General features: G+C 42.0%; 1 protein-coding gene across 1 annotated transcript in view; it reads left to right on the top strand.

Annotated features, from left to right (window-relative positions):
- The window catches only part of LOXHD1 (lipoxygenase homology PLAT domains 1), a 310,109-nt gene that overhangs the window by 14,012 nt on the left and 275,864 nt on the right, over positions 1-20,233 (top strand). The window contains exons 5-6 of the mRNA XM_074952316.1: positions 2,704-2,877; positions 8,610-8,805. Of these exons, the coding sequence (XP_074808417.1) occupies positions 2,704-2,877; positions 8,610-8,805 (370 nt within the window). The remainder of the gene's footprint in view (positions 1-2,703; positions 2,878-8,609; positions 8,806-20,233) is intronic.

Here is a 20,233-nt window from a genome sequence, read left to right as displayed (position 1 = left end):
AGTGTAGACCTTCTTTCATCAACCTAGCTACTGCCTCTCAGGGAGGTAGATAACCTATGCTGGCAGGAGGGGTTCTTCTGTCAGCTTAGGTAGTGTCTATTTTGAAGTGCTACAGTGGCACAGCTGTTACAGTTTCAAATGTAGACAAGCCCTTAGTACCCTAAGTCCTATTAAAAATGAATGGGACCTGGGCTCTTTTGAAAATTTTACCCAACTAATCGATTTGCATGCATGGTGGTAGTAATTACATCTGCAAATTAAGCACACATTTTTAATGTGTGATTGTGTGTGCACATTTTTGAAAGCCAGGTCTTTAACCTGTTGTACACGTATCACTGCTCATAATATGTTTTTACTAATAAATTAGTGTATATTTAACTCTTAACTCCTTTAATCTTAATGAACGTGTCATAGGGATCTTTAACATTTTTCTCACTACTATCTTTCCTGTTATTTTTCCTCTCTCCCTGCCTCAGAATGATATTTTTAGAGTTTGGAACAGAAGTCTTTGATATTCTTGGCACTCTTATGCATTTAAATTATATAATTGACTGGATGATTTTGATTACACAAGGGTAACATAGGCAATACAGTTTCTGAAATATTTTTTCATGAAGCAGAAAAAGACACGTGTGTGAGGACTGAAAGCAGAAATTAGTTTAATGTTAGGTTATAATCTGCAAACACTTAACCACTGGTTTAACTCTGGTCGTGTGAGGATTCGCACTGGCTGTGCTCTCACTAATTCTGTTACCAGAGTTAAGTGGATACACTGCTACTGCTGTTTACACGATCAGGACCTTAGTAGAATGTCTCTTGTTGTCTAGCTGAATAACTGTTGATTTGGAGACTAAGAGGCAATGGCTGATTTTAACAGTTTTTTAAAAAGATAAAATGATTACACAAAAAATAAAAAATTCCTAGTGCTTTGAAGTTACATAACACCTTCCACTTGAGCATTTCAAAGAGCTTTAAAGACCTAAATTAGTTAAGCCACAAAACCCTGTGAGTGAGGGATGTATTATTGTCTCATTTTACACATGGGTAAACTGAGAAATAGATGTGCAGGGACTTGTCCAAGGTCAGTCAATAAGTCAGTGGCAGACTGGGAAGTAGCGATGAGTTGTGACTTAGGCCAGGTCTACACTAGAAAATTAGGTTGGTATGACTATGTTGCTCAGGGAAGTGAAAAATCACCACCCTGAGAGATGCAGTTAAACGGACCTAACCCCTGTTGTAGACTGCGCTATGCTGACAGGAGAATTTTCCTGTCAACATAGCTACTGTCTCTCGGGAAGATGGAGTATCTATGCCGATAGGAAAAGCCCTCCTGTTGGTGTTAGGTCAGTGGTTCTCAAAGCCGGTCCGCTGCTTGTTCAGGGAAAGCCCCTGGTGGGCTGGACCGGTTTGTTTACATGCCGTGTCCGCAGGTTTGGCCGATCGCGGCTCCCACTGGCTGCAGTTCGCCACTCCAGGCTAATGGGGGCTGCGGGAAGCGGCGTAGGCCAAGGGACGTGCTGGCCGTCCTTCCCGCAGCCCCCATTGGCCTGGAGCGGCGAACCATGGCCAGTGGGAGCCACGATCGGCTGTACCTGTGGACGCAGGAGGTAAACAAACTGGTCTGGTCTGCCAGGGGGTTTCCCTGAACAAGTGGCGGACCGGCTTTGAGAACCACTGGTGTAGGTAGTATCTTCACTGAAGTGCTATATTGGCATAGCTGCATGCTGCTGCAGAGTTTTAAGTGTAGACCTACCCTAAGTTTCCTGCTTTAAATTGTACTATTATTATTATTTATTAAAAAGCTACCTTTAGAATTAGATTTAATAGCAATATTTTACCCACAATTTTAGCTTTCAGTTAATTAGAATGTAGGAGACAATTTTAAACTAACTGTTTACTTGACAATATTTAACATACTGGAATGAAGTTTATAACGGCAATGTTCTTGCTAGGATATGGGTACCAATCCCTTTTGGTGGTTTTATAGTAGGAGCAGCTGTGGCTATTTATGGTGTGAAGTTTCCATTCTTCCCCTTCCCTTTCACCTGCTTTTCAGTTATTCATAACTTTCTCAAACAAATTCATTCTAGGCTGGAATTTTCCATGCTTGGCCTTGGATCAAATACAGTTTTTTTTCTTTTGAAAGTTCAGCAACATGTTCTTAAATGAATCAATTAAAAATATATATTCTGATATGCCCAGAAGCCTGGACAATGGTTGCCTATTTTCATAGCTACAGAAATAAGATCTAGTTGACATGTAAGGTAAGAATAAAAGTAAACACAAAGGGACTGACTGATCCAAATAGGCCAGACTTGTGTTGTGGGGAAGTGGGTAATTTCATGATACAAGTTTAAATGTTGTGACTTAATTCCCTTTATAATATGTACAAACTGTTTATATTCTGCTCCATTTGAAGTCAGTGGCTAAACTGCTATTGACTCCAGACCTGGTGTTAGAATGCATTTATTTGAGAGACTTAGGGCCAGATTCTAGTCTCACATACACTAACATAAATCCATAATAACCCCAATCAAATCTATAGTTACACTGCTGTGAAACCAGTATAAGTGAGATCCAAATCCGGGTCTGACAAAAGTGAATCATTTACCTGCTTACCATATCTTCCTAGACAATGAAATCTTAAATGTTTTTAATGTAGCTGAGTTATTAATACAGGGATATTTATTATATATTTCTTAGGTATTTCTTAAGATGAAGGGCTCTAAAGGAAAACTCAGCAAGACACGTTTATATAAGAAAACTGGATCTAATGTGTCTCAACAAACAGCTGTGTTTAAATTCTCCAAAGGGTCAATTAATACCTTTAAAATTCATGGTCCAGAAATTGGAGAAATCCAAAACATCACCCTGGAGGTAACCATTTTTTGTGACTTGAAGTTAGTATAATTTGCTTAGAGGGGAAAATATATATAATTTTATAGATCTGAATGGGTCACTTGTTTACAGTATTTTAACTTGAGGCTCACATAATTAACTGAAAACGGAAACGCAATCACAGCTTGATAGACCAGAGGTGAGTTGAAGGAAAAATAAGTTGTGACTCCAAGCTTCTACCCATGCTATGCAAAAGCATGATAAAGATAATAAAAGCTGTCTGAGTGTGCAATAATATTAACTTTTGAGGTTATAGATTTAAGAAGAAGTCATGCATGGGAACAGCAAATCAATCTTCCCAATTAGGAGACGAGGTATAGCAGTGAGAGAAACCTTGTGATAGAGACAAGTTGCAGAATTCTGACCCACATCTCAATTTTAAGATGTTCTTCCCCTCCAGCAAGAGAAGGAAAACAAAACCAAAAAACTTTGGGTCAACCAATAGGAGCTAGTTAGGACATTGAGAATTGAATTCAAATCTACACCCCCCCCCAACCTTTTGAGGTGTTCAAATCTGGTGGTGTGTTTTGGATTAAGGCCTAGAAATAATTCAACAATTATTATTTTTTCTTTGACAGTTTGAATTGGCGACATGGGGTTGAGGCTGGAGAAGGGGTTGACAGGGAGAATACTAAAAAAGGAAAAGAAAGGAACGTAAAAATTCTCATCACAGAGTAGCTCCAATGACCCAGAGTCCGGAATCCTATCTCTGATAAATACCAGTAAATATTCCTCTCAAACGTCTTGGAGCTAATATCATGATAGAGTGACAGGTTTCAGAGTAACAGCCTTGTTAGTCTGTATTCGCAAAAAGAAAAGGAGTACTTGTGGCACCTTAGAGACTAATCAATTTATTTGAGCATAAGCTTTCGTGAGCTACAGCTCACTTCATCGGATGCATACTGTGGAAAGTGTAGAAGATTTTTTTATATACACACAAAGCATGAAAAAATACCTCCTCCCACCCCACTCTCCTGCTGGTAATAGCTTATCTAAAGTGATCACTCTCCTTACAATGTGTATGATAATCAAGTTGGGCCATTTCCAAGTAAGAACACTATCCCCGATAATGTCACGGCTAACCTGGTGGCTGAACTTTGTGACTTTGTCTTTACCCATAACTATTTTACATTTGGGGACAATGTATACCTTCAGATCAGCGGCACTGCTATGGGTACCCGCATGGCCCCACAGTATGCCAACATTTTTATGGCTGACTTAGAACAACGCTTCCTCAGCTCTTGTCCCCTAACGCCCCTACTCTACTTGCGCTATATTGATGACATCTTCATCATCTGGACCCATGGAAAAGAAGCCCTTCAGGAATTCCACCATGATTTCAACAATTTCCATCCCACCATCAACCTCAGCCTGGTCCAGTCCACACAAGAGATCCACTTCCTGGACACTATGGTGCTAATAAACGATGGTCACATAAACACCACCCTATACCGGAAATCTACTGACCGCTATTCCTACCTACATGCCTCCAGCTTTCACCCTGACCACACCACACGACCCATCGTCTACAGCCAAGCTCTGCGATACAACCGCATTTGCTCCAACTCCTCAGACAGAGACAAACACCTACAAGATCTCTATCAAGCATTCTTACAACTACAGTACCCACCTGCGGAAGTGAAGAAACAGATTGATAGAGCCAGAAGAGTTCCCAGAAGTCACCTACTACAGGACAGGCCTAACAAAGAAAATAACAGAACGCCACTAGCCGTCACCTTCAGCCCCCAACTAAAACCCCTCCAACACATTATTAAGGATCTACAGCCTATCCTGAAGGATGACCCAACACTCTCACAAATCTTGGGAGACAGGCCAGTCCTTGCCTACAGACAGCCCCCCAACCTGAAGCGAATACTCACCAGCAACCACATACCACACAACAGAACCACTAACCCAGGAACCTATCCTTGCAACAAAGCCCGTTGCCAACTGTGCCCACATATCTATTCAGGGGACACCATCACAGGGCCTAATAACATCAGCCACACTATCAGAGGCTCGTTCACCTGCACATCCACCAATGTGATATATGCCATCATGTGCCAGCAATGCCCCTCTGCCATGTACATTGGTCAAACTGGACAGTCTCTACGTAAAAGAATAAATGGACACAAATCAGATGTCAAGAATTATAACATTCATAAACCAGTCGGAGAACACTTCAATCTCTCTGGTCATGCGATTACAGACATGAAAGTTGCTATATTACAACAAAAAAACTTCAAATCCAGACTCCAGCGAGAAACTGTTGAATTGGAATTCATTTGCAAATTGGATACAATTAATTTAGGCTTGAATAGAGACTGGGAGTGGCTAAGTCATTATGCAAGGTATCCTATTTCCCCTTGTTTTTTCCTACCCCCCACCCCCAGACGTTCTTGTTAAACCCTGGATTTGTGCTGGAAATGGCCCAACTTGATTATCATACACATTGTAAGGAGAGTGATTACTTTAGATAAGTACTCCTTTTCTTTTTATGATAGAGTGAAGCTTTCTTCCTGGTACATGAAGATTGCTGACCGTTGACTTTTTGTATAGGTAGTGTTGCTGTAGATTCTTACTCCTACAAATGACCAGACCCATTTTTTCTTTTTAAAATTTAAGAAGTTGATTTTGTTGCTCTTTGTTATATGGCTTTCTCTCCGTTGGAACCACAGTGAAACTGGGTAATACATATAGTAATAAGACTTCTATGCTGTGTTGGTTTTATTACATAAAAAATTCTTTAAAGAATGTTATGGTCTGTCTGCTGGCTTCTCTGCCTCTCACTCAAACAGACCCACTCACAGCTGCACCAGTCAGACCCCTTGCCCCTGCATTTTCAACCATCTCAGGGAAACCCCTCAGAGCACATGGCTTCACTCTGCTCAGTCTTTACCACGTGGCCGATTGCTTTGCCTGGTAGTTTCTGTTGTCTCAGGCTGTCTCACGCCTTCCATTTAACCTAAAAGAAGGGTAGGTAGCACACCCATCAGCTTTAATGAGGTCTTTGATAGTCTGTAGATCAAAGTTCTGCTTGATGGCAGCCATTAACAACATCCAGCATAACAGTAATTAAAAAAAAATATTCCTAGGCCTTTAAAAAAAGTAAACGGCAAAAAGAGATTTCATCATGTGAAATCATATTGACATCCACATGGGTCCGTAACAGGGTTTAGATCTTTTATATCCATAGCACAAACCACTGTCACTTGAGCTAATGGAGTTACTAGTAGCAGTAGAAGGTTGTTATATTCTGTGTGGACCAGCAACTAGATGGGGAAGAAACACACTTTTGTAAGTATTCACGAGTATTTGCTAGACAAGGAAGGAATGTAGAGAATCAGTAATCCTGGATTTAATTTAATTCCAGGTGAGTTTTAGTGGCTATAGACTAGGGGTCGGCAACCTTTCAGAAGTGGTGTGCCGAGTCTTCATTTATTCACTCTAATTTAAGGTTTCGCATGCCAGTAATACATTTTAACAATTTTAGAAGGTCTCTCTCTATAATATATAACTAAACTATTGTTGTATGTAAAGTAAATAAGGTTTTTAAAAAGTTTAAGAAGCTTCATTTAAAATTAAATTAAAATGCAGATCTTATCAGTTTAGTGTGATCCTTGCCATTGCTTTTCCTTGCTGAGTTTTCCAATATCTGGCACGTATTTGGATACTTTAAGCTGCACACAGGCTTCTGAGTGATCAGTTGTTAACTGGCTCTGAGAGGGACAGAGGACAGATTTCATGTGGATCCAAATGCTGAAAGCATTGCAAACCCAATTTTCTTCAAACAGTTAAATTTCACTGGCAGGGACGTCCAGCAGGTCAGAATAGAGGCCCCATGATCTCTTTCAGTAGCTTCAAGTGCACTCCACAGATCTCCAAACTTTGATGCCCACAATTCTGAGCTTTTTAACTGAATGAGCTGCATTTCAAAATCTTCTACACCCATCCACTGAAATACAGACAAATCCAAGTCGCTTTTGTTGAACTTTCCAGGTTTAATTAGAATAGAAAGCATTGGGCCAAATCGCTGGAAATCTTGAAATCTGTCAGAAAATTCTGATTCTGGTTCTTGCATGTACATTCTAATCTCAACTTCAAACGCAGTGTGCTGTTCCACGTGGCATGATAGTGATGTAAGCTGCAAATCAGGACTTAAAAATATCCCAGTACAGTGGTACTGGAACAATTTTTAAGGTGGGGGTGCTGAGCTGTGCCCCCTCTTGCCCCTCTCTGCACCTCTCACTGCCCCAGGCTGGGGGCAGTGGACCAGAACTGGGGCCAGCTGCAGAGCCCCGGGTCGGCAGCCAGGACCCCAGGCCGGCAGCAGGGCCCCCCGGACCGGTGGCTGGGACCCGGGCAGTATGAGTGCCATTGAAAATCAGCTTGTATGCCGCCTTTGGCACGCATGGCAGAGGTTGCCTACCCCTGCTATAGACCCTACTGCGCCTGTCCTCCTAGCTGTCCTTGCCTTCCTTCTGCTCCTGTCCCTCAACTCGTCCCTTGTACTTGACCCCACCTCTGCTCCCATCCACCATCATGCCTGCCTTTGTTCTTGTCTGTCCCTGTCCTCCTTTCTTCTCTTCTCACTACTCTGCTTTTGAGCAAGTCACTCAACTTCCTCCTTTTCTTCCATGGTAAGGAGACATCAGCATGCAGAGGAGGAGGGTCATTCAGAGCACAGGAAAGACCAGACTTGAGAGCAAAGAGAATGTGCCACGGCTGCCTTTAACAGCTCGGAAGAGCATGATATTTGCTTGAAGTTGTTAGGGACAGAATTTGCAGATTCATAACAATCTGACAGGGGCTGCGATGTAAACGCTTCTGCTATGGTCCCCAGGCAAGGCATGACTGAGGTTATGGAATGAAAGACTACATGCAGTCAGATGCACTGAAATAGATCTGAAACCCCAGAGAGGCTGACACAGACTGGTCAGCCGGGCAATGCCTGAACCGCCTGCACAGGCAAACTGGCAGATCAAAAACTAATATGATCAAATGGGGCTATTCTAATGACACACGTATATGTGAGTGGGCTGAGGTGCTGACCATGGAGCATCTGCTCGTTTCCTGACTCTTTGAGGAAACCTGTACAAAGGAGGATCCCGCTGCAGCAATGGAAAGAGCCATCACTTGTGCACAGTTCTGGAAAAGCCTCTAGTTTGTGACAAGGTCATGAGGAGAAGAAGAAGAAGAAGCTGGGAGGAGCAATTTCAGGAAAAGTCTTGCTCCGCTCCTGCAGCTCTGAGTTGGAGTATGATCGTTCAATGTGTGGGGATGGCGCATGTGAAGTCTGGTCAACCCATAGGAGCTCTTTGAGGATGGAGGATACCCTGTGCTGCCAGCCTTTAACAAAATTCATATGTGAATTGCGACTTCTAGGAGCTTACGACTTGGACAAATTTGGATGTTTTTCACAACAATGGCAAAAGACACATTCCTGACTCTAGGCCGACTTTGTGCCAAATTTCAAGCCCTTACAGGTCACCACCAGTCTGTTAGGAAAATATCTAAATGAAAAGTCTTGTGGCATGTCCCATAGGTGTTAAGATTTGTGTGTGTCTGTGTATGCACGGGTAGTATATGGACGTTATGGCATGTAGATGTATGCATACATGTAACACATGCAGTGTGTGTGTGTTGAAGTTTCACTAGACTTCACATCCCTGTAATCTCACTTTTTAAGGCTTTGCATGTTTCTGTTTAAGCATGATGGTCTAGAGAAGCAGCAAGCCTGGTATGTGGAGGAGATAACTGTGACTAATCCAAGCCGTGAGAAGACTTGGCACTTCCTAGGTCGACAATGGCTATCATTGTATCACACTGACTGCCAGCTCAGCCGCAGCTTTATGCCCACTGGCAAAGGCAGACTCGCTGTTGTGGATGGAAAACCTGACCACACAGGTAAGCACAGTGCTGCACTTTCTGCAAGCTGCCAGCCCCGTGTACACCCCAATGTGCTATGTTCAGTTTCTTGGTGGTGGTGTTTCATGCAAGCACGTAGCAGGTGGGGATACATTCCTTTTATTAACATACTACCCGTTATCTATATCTAACTATACATGTTGTAACGTGAAATATAAAGACAGATAATGCAGTTCCCTTTCACATTGGACTGAAATCTATTGCTCTGTGCAGCGTCAGCTTATATATAGGAAATGTATACTCATCATGAATTTTTCTTGCCTTCTTTAGTATCACGCTTGTATCTGGGAATCTAAGCATAGATCACTCCACTATTATTTAATTCCAGACTGTGAATAGGAGGCAGGAAAATCTCCCAGTTCATGCACGTTTTTCTTGTTGTGAACTGACACAGTGATATTCCTGGGCTGTGCGTATCCATCTGGGTTGCTGTAGAATCTGTGTGCCAAAACAAAGGGACGCGGCGCTAACCAGACTTAAATAGCATAAATGTTGTTCCCAACTGAAAATATTGGCTTCAGGATTCCATCAGTGTGTTTCTTCTTAAAAACACACAACAGCAGTAGGAGATTTACTAACTGGGAAAAAATGACAACAATAATAAATAATACAAAGCCAGGTTGGCTTGTGCTCTACATAAACTAGGGGATGGGCAGGAGGCAGAAGAGGTAAGCAATAATTACTGGTTGGAAACAGGCAGAACTGGTAAGGAATGAACTCTATTCTCAAGCTTGTAAGAGAGCAGCACAGTGTAAATGACAAACCTTAAGAATAAGTGAGTATGTAGATGGTATCCTTTAAGTTTAAACCACATTTCTGCCCTATTGAGCCTTGACTTTTCAGGACATAGTTTTATGATACTTGCCTAGTTTTGTGGTAAAATAAATTCATGATCTGCAGACAACAGGAACAACTACTGCATATAAATCATACACACGAACAAATTGGCAGCTGGGACTATAAACCTGGTCTGTCGGCTCAGAAGCCAAGCAGTGGTACCCTGTAGTTTAAGAGCGAACTCCTGAGCTTCCACAAGTAGCAGCTCCCTTATCCTTTTTGTGGGTCAGCCACTAGAGAACAATGTCTACATACTTATATATATATTTATACACACGCAGCCAGTGCATCACAGTGGGACAATATAATGAGACCATATGTGTAGAGAGTGGCCCACAACTTCACAAGTGAGTGACAGAATTAAGGCCTAAATTCAGTATTCTCTTCCCTAATGTGGTTTTGTTTGTTAAAACTGCACTATAAACTTCATAGAGTTTTCTGTTTGATTTGCACACACACTGCCAATGTCCAGGCATAGTAACTATAACAATCTCCAGGGTGATCTGTACAAACTCATAACCACCACTGGCAGCAAGTGACACAATCGTTAAGAAAATGAATGTATGCAGTGTAGTTGTAGCCATGTTGGTCACAGGATATTAGAGAGACAAAGCGGGTGAGGTAATATCTTTTATTGGACCAACTTCTGTTGGTGAGGGAGACAAGCGTTTGAGCTTTTTGAAAGCTTGAGCTCTTTTTTCAGGTTTTGAGCGCTCTGTGTAAGCTTGAAAGCTTCTCTTTCTCACCAAAAGAAGTTGGTCCAATACAATGTATTACCTCACCCACCTGGTCTCAAGAAAATGAATGAGCATTCTATTATCGGCTCTGCCACAGATTCCTGTATGATCTTGGGCAAGTCACTTAGGCGAAAGTCATGAAACTTGAATGCCTAAGGTTAGGCACTTAAATAAATGCCAGACTTTCCAAGGTGTTGAGCCCCTGCATCTTCCTTTTCTCATGGGACTCTGGTAAATCAAGGGGAGTTGTATAGGCATAACACCTCTGAAAATCAACCTGCTTATTTAGTGCCACCGATTGAATCACTAACACCACTTTCTGCGTGCCTCGCTGTTCCTTGGAGGTCTCTCGTGTTTATATACTGAGTCAGATGTTCCCACATATGCACCCAACCCAGCCCTGCTTAGCTTGGGAAGTCTGATGAGATTGCTATTGAACATGGCACAATTGCAATTTATTTTGATGCTGCTGTTAGTGCTTGAATAACATCTGTGTTAAAGGTCAGGCGCCAGCTGTGACTCACAGCATTTTGCCTTGTTTTTTATTCACAGGGAAGAGAGTAAAGGGAAAAAAGTCAGTTTAACTTTACCTTTCCTGGGTTTGTCACATCTTATTTTTCCAGCAGTATTAACATTGACATGTGGTAGGGCAGATTCACGCGGGGTCTGTCTGCAATAGAAAGGCTGCCAGGACGGGTATTGAGGCAACCTGTGCAGATGCAAATATTGGGAAAATGCATAGTAAAGATATTCAGGTGTCAGGAATTAGGACCTACAGCAGAGCCAGTCTCCGGGCTACCTAATGCACACAGCTGGCCTGTAGTAGGCTGTCTAATTGGCTATGCCACCTGAGTGGATGGCTCAGCAGACTGGCTCTTAAGCCCAGCAGCAGTTGCAGTTTAGCAGCTGCTCAAAGCATTTTCCCATGGCTGTGACAGCGCCTGTACCTGATTGTTCCCAGCCTTGGCCCATGCCTTGCCTTGCTCCAGGTAACCGGGTTCTGACCCTCGGTGCTGATTCCTGAGCTCTGACTTTGGCTGTGGCATCTGACTGCTGACTCTGACCCTGGGTGCCAATTCCTGGCTACCGATGCCTGCTCTAACCACTAGGCATGCTCCAACCACTAGCTGTGACCACCTACATCTCAGCCGCCAAGAGCAGAAGTGCTGTCTGTACCCCTGGACTTGAAGTAGTAATAGCAACCAAATGCATGGCTTAATCATATACAGGGTTTACAGTTTTGTGCGATGGCTTTCAGCACCCACACTGTAAACATTGTTCCAGCGCCCTTGAAGATGTCCAGGGCATGTGCTGATTTGACACATGAACTCAGTAGTCTCTGGTGGCAGGAGACTTATGGAGACCTCTGCAGAACCCCAAGCTGCCTAGCATGGTTGAAGTTCAGGGGAGGGTAGTGTTAAAAATGCTGCCTGCATTCCCCAGGGGTGAATTCCCCTGCATATGGCACTGACCTGGCTGGCATGGGAAGGTGTAATTTGCATCTCCCTCTGCCAGCAGAAGTGAATCCTGACTAGTTTCTTTTTACATTTTAATAAAGAAAAATCAGAAAGGTTCAGGGTCAGGTTTTCCTTTGTGAACAAGGCTTGTTATTGTGAACCTTAATTGGCTGTCAGGTCACCACCAGTGCACTGCCTAAAAATAGGCATCTCCTTGCTTTATTTATTAATTAGGGTAAGTATTTAAAGGTTAATGTCCAGGGCTGCAAGCACTGTTCTACCAGACATTGGCTGTGCTATAGAAATGTACAGCTTCTGTTGTATTATAAGGGCAGAGGTCCACATTTTCAAAAGCGGCCTTTAATTTTGGGAAGCTGCAGAGTGCTCAGCACTTTTGAAACTTGGGGGAATTGTCTGTGGCCAGTTAAGTACTTAAGCCTTTAAATATGCATAATGAAAGCACAAAGGTGTACATACAATATGTCTCTGTATTTATAATCATGCATATTGTACAGTAAATGTAAAATGATTGGGATCTGATTTTTATAAAACATTGCGTCCTTCAGCGGCACCTTCTAGGGACAAACTGAACACGTCCTATAGTGTGCTGCAGACCAGTGAGCTCTAAACTGTGCCTCCCGAATAGCGTTGACAGCGTTAATCATCCTGCCCTATAGTAATATTTCCTGGCAGTTGTTGAGCATAAAATAAGAACATAAAGAACATAAGAATGGCCGTACTGGGTTAGGCCAATGGTCTGTCTGGCCCAGTATCCTTTCTTCCAACAGTCGCCAGTGCCAGATACTTCAGAGGGAATGAACAGAAGAAGGCAATTATTGTATGATCAATAACGTCCAGTTGTCCAGTCGTCCAGTCCCAGCTTCTGGCAGTCAGAGGTTTAGGGACACCCAGAGCATGGGATTGAATCCCTAACCATCTTGGCTAATAGTCATTGATGGACCTATCCTCTATGAACTTATCTAATTCTTTTTTGAACCCAGTTATAATTTTGGCCTTCACAACATCCCCTGGCAACCAGTTCCACAGGTTGATTGTGCTTTGTGTGAAGAAGTACTTCCTTACATTTATTTTAAGCCTGCTGCCTATTAATTTCATTGGGTGACCCCTGATTATTGTGAAGGGGTAAATAACACTTCCCTGTTCACATTTTCCACACTGTTCATGATTTTATAGATGTCTATCATGTCCCCACTTAGTTGTCTCTTTTCTAAAATGAGAGCCCATTACGGTAAAGTGTCTCTGGAATAGTTGTCTTTTTTTGAAGGAGCAATAACACCTCTTCAAAATATTTCTTTGATTTTAATGGTGCAGCAGCTCCACGGTAGTTAAGCTTATGTCACATCTTCTGTTTCAAGGGCAAATTTCTAAGACCTCTGTAATCAACATGCTTAGTCAGATTCCTTTGAAATTTGGTGTGCTGCAGGAGGGTGCAAGGTAGGATTAATAAGCCAAATTTCGGGTCATTTGAACAAGGGGTTGCAGAGATATAAACCCAGAAAATAATAGCCATTTTTCAAAATATTTCTAGGTGGGTTTTTTTGTTCAGAGATAGAGGTCAAATTATTGATGTGATGCAGGCCAAAATGATCTCAATCTGTCGAGTTTTACTGAAGGTAGTGCGTGGCATCCACTAAATCTACAGGGGACCCAAATTGAGAGTGGTATTTAAGAAAATGACAGGTTTCAGAGTAGCAGCTGTGTTAGTCTGAATTCGCAAAAAGAAAAGGAGTACTAGTGGCACCTTAGAGACTAACCAATTTAGCCTCATGGGGGCTTGGGGTAGCATTATTGATCAAAATTTGGGGTCATTTAACCGAGGGGTTAGAGTTTCATCCCCCCATCCCTCCAAAACAAGTTTTTTCTCCTGCCTTGTACTGTTAAACTGAGAGGTACTAGTGACTGGATGGCTCAGAGACCTTGTTGAGACTGATAGCTGTAAACTCATCCTTCAGTTGACATAACTAAGGCTAAGTTAATCACAAAGGGGGTTTGGACTATGACTGGAGGTTGCTACAATCTATAAGTCGCGGGTGACAAATTTATTTTCTGGGGAATGTAATAAAAGTCTTTCTTTGGGAAAAATTAGACCTGTGAATGCTTCCTGGGAGGGGAGAGGTGTTGGGGGTGGAGGAATGAAAGAGCTGTCAGGGCTCAAGCAAGTAGGCGCAGGGGCTCAAACAATTATTTTAGTTTCATAACTGATGTGGTAAGCCGAGAGGTGCTGGGGCTATTAATTGCCAAGCCAAGAGGTGCCAGGGCTCAGTCCTGGCAAGCCCCGGCAAAAATTAAGCACTGATCTTGGCACTATAAGATTCAGGAGGTTCCAGATCCTGGCGTACACTCACACACTTAGTCAACTCCCCAGATAGAATACCACACATGTAAACTTAAAAACCACTTCTCAGCCTTTTACAACTCCCTTACACATACTCACAGGATACCATCTTAATCTACACTTCACTTAACCATCATTAAAGCATTGGAATCCTCTCATATTCCACCTCACTGCTGACAATATTCTTTGTAATAAAAGCCTTGTCCCCTGCTACTGACAACCTACATAATTTTTCATAGAAATGATGGATACTGCATCCTGAAGGTACACATGCACCTGTTCCCTTTGCTCTCACATACTAGAGGGTGGAAAACATAGATCTTCTCATATCACAATAACAGCTTGATCACACACTTCAAAGAAATCCACAGATCTCACAAATGCACCTCTGCCAAGCAGAGCTAACTACTGCCTCTACCATCAGTACAGCTACACCTGACACCGACCACACTTGCTTTACCTGGCGTGCATTCAGATAATAAATGCTTAGACTGCTTTCATATCCCAGCTCACTATTGACAATACTCTTTGTAATAAAACACCTGTGCCCTGCTACTTATATGACATACACAATTCTGCCCTGAAATGATGCATACTGGATCTTGATGGTACACCTGCAGCTCTTCCCTTGCTTACACACATTGGAAGGTGCAAAACACACATCTCCTTATATCATAATCACGGTTCTGTCACACACCTCCAAGTAACCCACATGTCCTAACATCACAAATGCACCTTTACCAAGCAGGCTCCGCTACTGCCTCCTCCTCTTAATGCAGGTGATAACATAACACACTTCCTGCTTCTAGAGTGTATGCAGATAATTGCCAATTTCTCCTGCTCCAGGAGAAAACAGAAAAGAGCACAATCCTTTTTTTTTCCTTCCCCATTTTTGTCCTTTAATAGTGTTAGATGGAGTCCTGGAGATGAGAGTGAATGGGTTATAAAAGAGCTTGTACATTTCAGTAACTGTGGAGTTGGCAGAGTAAAGGTATATGTGTTCATGAGGCGTACTGGGGCCTGCTGAAAGAGGGCAGAGTTAAGGTTGCATGAGCAACCTTCACTGTGCATTTCCTAGTTTTCAGAAGTTTGTGTTGTCCAAAGTTCTGCAAGTGGAAGACATGCCACCAAGCAACCGTAACTCTGCATAAATGTAGTTTTTTGCCACTGAATATTTCTTGCAAATCAGAAGTAGGTCCTCCCATGCTAGCTGCAGAAGCAAATAACAATCTCCTCTCCCGTACCACTAACAAAGATAAGGTATATTGTAATATCATCCTCTGTGCAGATTTTAGAAACTTTTCTATAGAAACAGCAATAACTAAATAGCACGTAACATGCATAGCTCTGGTAGCAAATACTAAACTTCACAGAGGCATAGATCTTTCTCCTAAGTGTCTTAAATGAAGAAATCTCTTGAAGAAACTTTAACCCCAACCCTGCTGTGATGCTCTGTACCTCGGGAGAACACCCTGCACCCCCATATTCATCTTTATAATATGATTGTGTGGTGTCCAATAAAAAGTTTGTCATATCGGGTGTCTTTGGAAGGCTCATGATGCACTGAGCATTGTTGTTATCGTAGAATCATAGAATATCAGGGTTGGAAGGGACCTCAGGAGGTCATCTAGTCCAACCCCCTGCTCAAAGCAGGACCAATCCAATGGCATAATCAATGTTATAGTAATGTTATAGTTTGTAATTCCATGTATATAGTTATGAGGCTGCAAATGTGTCCTCATGGCTTAAAACAAGCCCAGGCAAAACTCTCCAGGAGCAGAGGGGCAGTTCACACCTCATCAGGGCATGTATGGGGCAAACCCAGCCCAGCCTCACAGGAACAAAGGACACTGGCCTAGGCAGCAACAAAGGATCTATTGGACTCTTGAGGGAGTCATCCCCCTACCCTTGTTCAGTTTGGGACTCGGATGAGGTAATGCTCACCTGACTCTGAAGTGGGGGCAAAGCCAAGAGGGAAGAAAGAACATGATAAAAGGGAGAGACCTATGTCATGCTCTCTCTCTTCCACCTCCATCTACAGACACCACCACCAAATGACTGAAGAGCTGATCAAAGGATACAGCTGGGCTGAAGTGCAGCCAGCCAGCCTGTGGTGAGAAGCATCTAAGTTTGTAAGGGCACTGAAAGTGTTAAGATCAGCTTAGAATGCGTTTTGCTTTTATTTCATTTGACCAAATCTGACTTGTTGTGCTTTGATTTATAATCACTTAAAATCTATTTTTTGTAGTTAATAAATTTGTTTGTTTATTCTACCTGAAGCAGTGCATTTGGTTTGAAGCATGTCAGAGACTCCCCATGGGATAACAAGCCTGGTACATATAAATTTCTTTGTTAAATTGACGAACTCATATAAGCTTGCAGCGTCCAGCGGGCATAACTAGACACTGCAAGATGGAGGTTCCTGGAGTTGAGTCTGGGACTGGAGATATTGGCTAGTGTCATTCGGTTGCACAATCCAAGCAGTGGCTGGCCAAAAGAGCTCAGTCACGTAGCTTGGAGCAGCTTTGCTAGAGGCTGTGTGGGAACAACCTGGTAGTGGGGGGTTCTCATGGTAGAGCAGGGTAAGACTGGCTCCCAGAGCTGAGGATTGGAATGACCTAGCAGATCACCGGTCCAGATAACACCAGGGGAACATCACAGTGGCGTGGATTTTCTCCATCTATAAAATGAGGATAATAAAACTGATCTCACAGGAATGTTGTGCAGCTTAATTCATTAATGTACCTAGACACTGTGACTGGTGCTCTATAGATTCCTAAAAGATTTGTAAATTACATGTGAGATTCTTGGATGAAGCGCTATTATTGCTGCTTTAAACACCCTTGGCATAAGATTGACAAAATCAGAGTCTTATACAGATGCTATCACATGGTTTTAAACCCAAACTGTAGTTCTTCAAATATTTATTTATTTATTTTTAAAGAAAACCTAATGGTCCCAGTTCATTTCTAGTGTAACTCCACTGGTTTATAGCGGTGTTATGCCAGTGATGAAGCTGGCTCAATAGAAATAATGCTTTTCATGCATTTTTTAATGTCAATGAAAACACTTTTTAAACATAAGCAGCACCCTACCTGGCTGGGGTGTGGAACCAGACAGAACAGCATTGTACCACAAGTGGAGTTCTTGGATTCTGAGTTGTCCATAACTGTTATTTCTCCAAAGGTGCTGGGTGAGATTTTCTAAGGTCTTCAGCACTCACCTAACTTTGCTCTGATTGGAATCAGTAGTACGCTACCCATTGACTCCAGTGGGAACAAAGTTAAGCCAGTGTGGAGCGCTTTTCTGAAAATCCATCTTTGTTTTGCTGCCCAAGTAGTAGAGGCTTGGGAAGGGGTAGTGAGCCTAGGATATGGTCTTTTCCTATGTGGTCCACAGAATGACAGAACCATGGGTGAACCACTGTGCTGCAACAGTAGAACTTGGACGCGAAACTGCCTACATCCTAAAGTAGAAACAATAGTTCAGTGCCCAGACGGAGGGAAATGTGCAAGAGCATACAGGCTGAATAGCAAAATAGCTTCTTACAGCTCTCTCCATTTTAAAAATCTAGATGTTCTTAGCTATATAGGTAAGGATTTTTCAAACAAATCTTTGATTTTTATTTTGATAGAATCCTTTTGCCTCTCTGTAGTGACATTAAAAGCCTGAATTTCCCCTAGTTAAAAAAACTCCAGCCATTCAACAAAAAAAACCCCCTCTGTATATTATTGATATTAAAGTTCTGCTTTAGTGAACTTTTACAAAGCAGCTAATGTAAAGCATAGATGAAGAAGAAGGTAGGGGGAAAGGGCAGAATCTCTGTACAAAATGACATTAGTGATTCCTCTTAGTTTTCACTTTTATCATCTTCCCTCATTCTAGCAGAGGTTGATAGGTCCTTGCCAGCTTCATATTTTTTTAAAGCACTCATTAAGTCTGAAAGGGCTCTCAGTTGGCTGACGCTTGCACTTAAATACCAGAAGTGATAGCTGGTACATCTTGACTTCTCTCTTTGCTGGATCATTCAAGCTCCTTTGCTGACAAAGCCATACCTGAGACAACATGAAGAGAGCTCCCTTTCTTAAGTGGTTTAGTTAAACAATCTGCCCAGCACCAAGACCTGAATTAAGGGAGTGGACAAGACCTGCGTCAGATAAATTGCAATGTGGTGGAGAAAGAGACTTCAGTCTTCTAGTGCACGTACTGGTAGGATAACATTTTGTCTTTTGTGTTGAATGTTTCTTAAACCATAGCCACCTGCAAACAGTTTGGAGTATTCCTGGAGTATTCCTGTAAATTGTAATGTGGTTTGGTTTCAGAATCTAATGTTCCACAAAAAAATTCCCAGCTGAAGATATCCTTTTATCTCTGTCAAAAGAAAGTATTTACTATATTTGAACAAAGCCCTTATCTAGAGGTTGGAAGCATGCAAAAAAAATGCCTTAAATTGCTTCCATTCACCTTTAGTCTAATATCAACATTTGCAATCGGATAAACACAACCAAAAGTAAACCCAAATCTGTGGGATGATCTTGTTTGTCTTTTGAATCCCAACAAATTACTCCCTGGGGAAAGAAATAACAGATGAGATAAAAATGCTGTTACTCTTTAACCCAGATAGGGCATAGCTTTTGGAATAGGCATACATCAGTATAAAATATTTCACTGTAGCAGAGCCCAGTTGGCATTCCCCTATTACTGCTGATCTTTAAAGGAAGCGTATTAATAAGGTTAATGCAGGTTAATAATAATAATAATAATTAATTATAGGTTTATATCATAATAATTCAGGATTAAAAAGATGGACTATGTCTTGGTAGTATCTTATATTTTTTAATTATCATAAATTCATATGGCTGTTCAGCTACTAGGCTGCTAAGTATAGCTAGGCTACTAGAGTATAAAATAAGCAGGTTTAAAGTTTGCTTTCTCAAATGAAATGGTGAAGAACATTGCTGGGAGTGAGCTGTTTTGAAAATCTGACTCCGGTTGTGATTACTGATCCTCGCTGAAAGGTCTGGCTGTAGTCAATAAATAAAGGTTGAAGGTGCCTTGTTGTTTTTGTTTCTTTTTATTTGTAAGTGAAAAGGTGCATTAAGCATTTAAAAACAGAGACTACTGAACAGGTGCAGTTATTTTATTTTAATTGCTCCATTCTGTAGAGTCTCATGGTACGATGTGTTATCTACTTCTTTCCCAACTAAGTATTGATTTTTGGACAATATTTATTATAATTTTTATCTATACTCATTGTAGGAGCCTTGCTCTCTTCCCTATCCCATGCTGTTCTCTAAAAAAGCACCCTATTCCTAATATTATTAACAGTCAAACAAGAGCTTGACCAAACAAATATGTCGTAGAGATTGTCCACAGTGGAGATTTTAGCGTTGATGTGTCTGGTTTGAAACTGTGGTGAGTTTGCACAGGTGCAAATTCCATTTTACACCAGTGCAGTGAGTGTGCGCAAGGGGTTGGTACCAGTTCAGCCACATCAGTGTAGCTACACCAGTGCAAAAATCTCTCAAGTAGACCTGTGCTCTTGATGTGTTCTGAATCCCACCAAGATGGTCAGAGCAGGCTCAAGAGGTGTGTTCTCCCCTCTGAGGATGACTTGCTGCCAGATATGGTGGGTCTAAGTTCTGGAATCAAACCATAATGGAGACCCAGCCAAGCACAATGCCTGCCATAAGAGAGAGGTGGTAACTCGGTCTGAGTTCAATTAGTGATTTATAGATAGTAACCAAAGCCTTGATTCACCCTTGGAAATGACTATAGCTCGAATCCAGCAAAGTGCTTAAGTGTGTGCTTAACTTTAAGCACACAAGTAGTCCCATTAACTTTAATGGCACTTTGTGTGCTTAATTTTAAGCACATGCTTAAGTGCTTTGCTCGACTAGGTCCTTAGTAACCAGATCAGAGTATAGAGCCGCCATAACCCCTTAGGAACACATAACACTTCACTCAAGAGATGGAGTGCTCTGCTCCTGGGTTATCTTTTGAGGGTAGCCCTGATTGGA

The sequence above is a fragment of the Natator depressus genome, chromosome 5 (assembly GCF_965152275.1).
Source record: "Natator depressus isolate rNatDep1 chromosome 5, rNatDep2.hap1, whole genome shotgun sequence".
In the NCBI taxonomy this organism is placed as follows: domain Eukaryota; kingdom Metazoa; phylum Chordata; order Testudines; family Cheloniidae; genus Natator; species Natator depressus.
The sequence above is the reverse complement of the archived record's forward strand: the minus strand, read 5'-3'. Positions and strand labels throughout refer to the sequence as shown.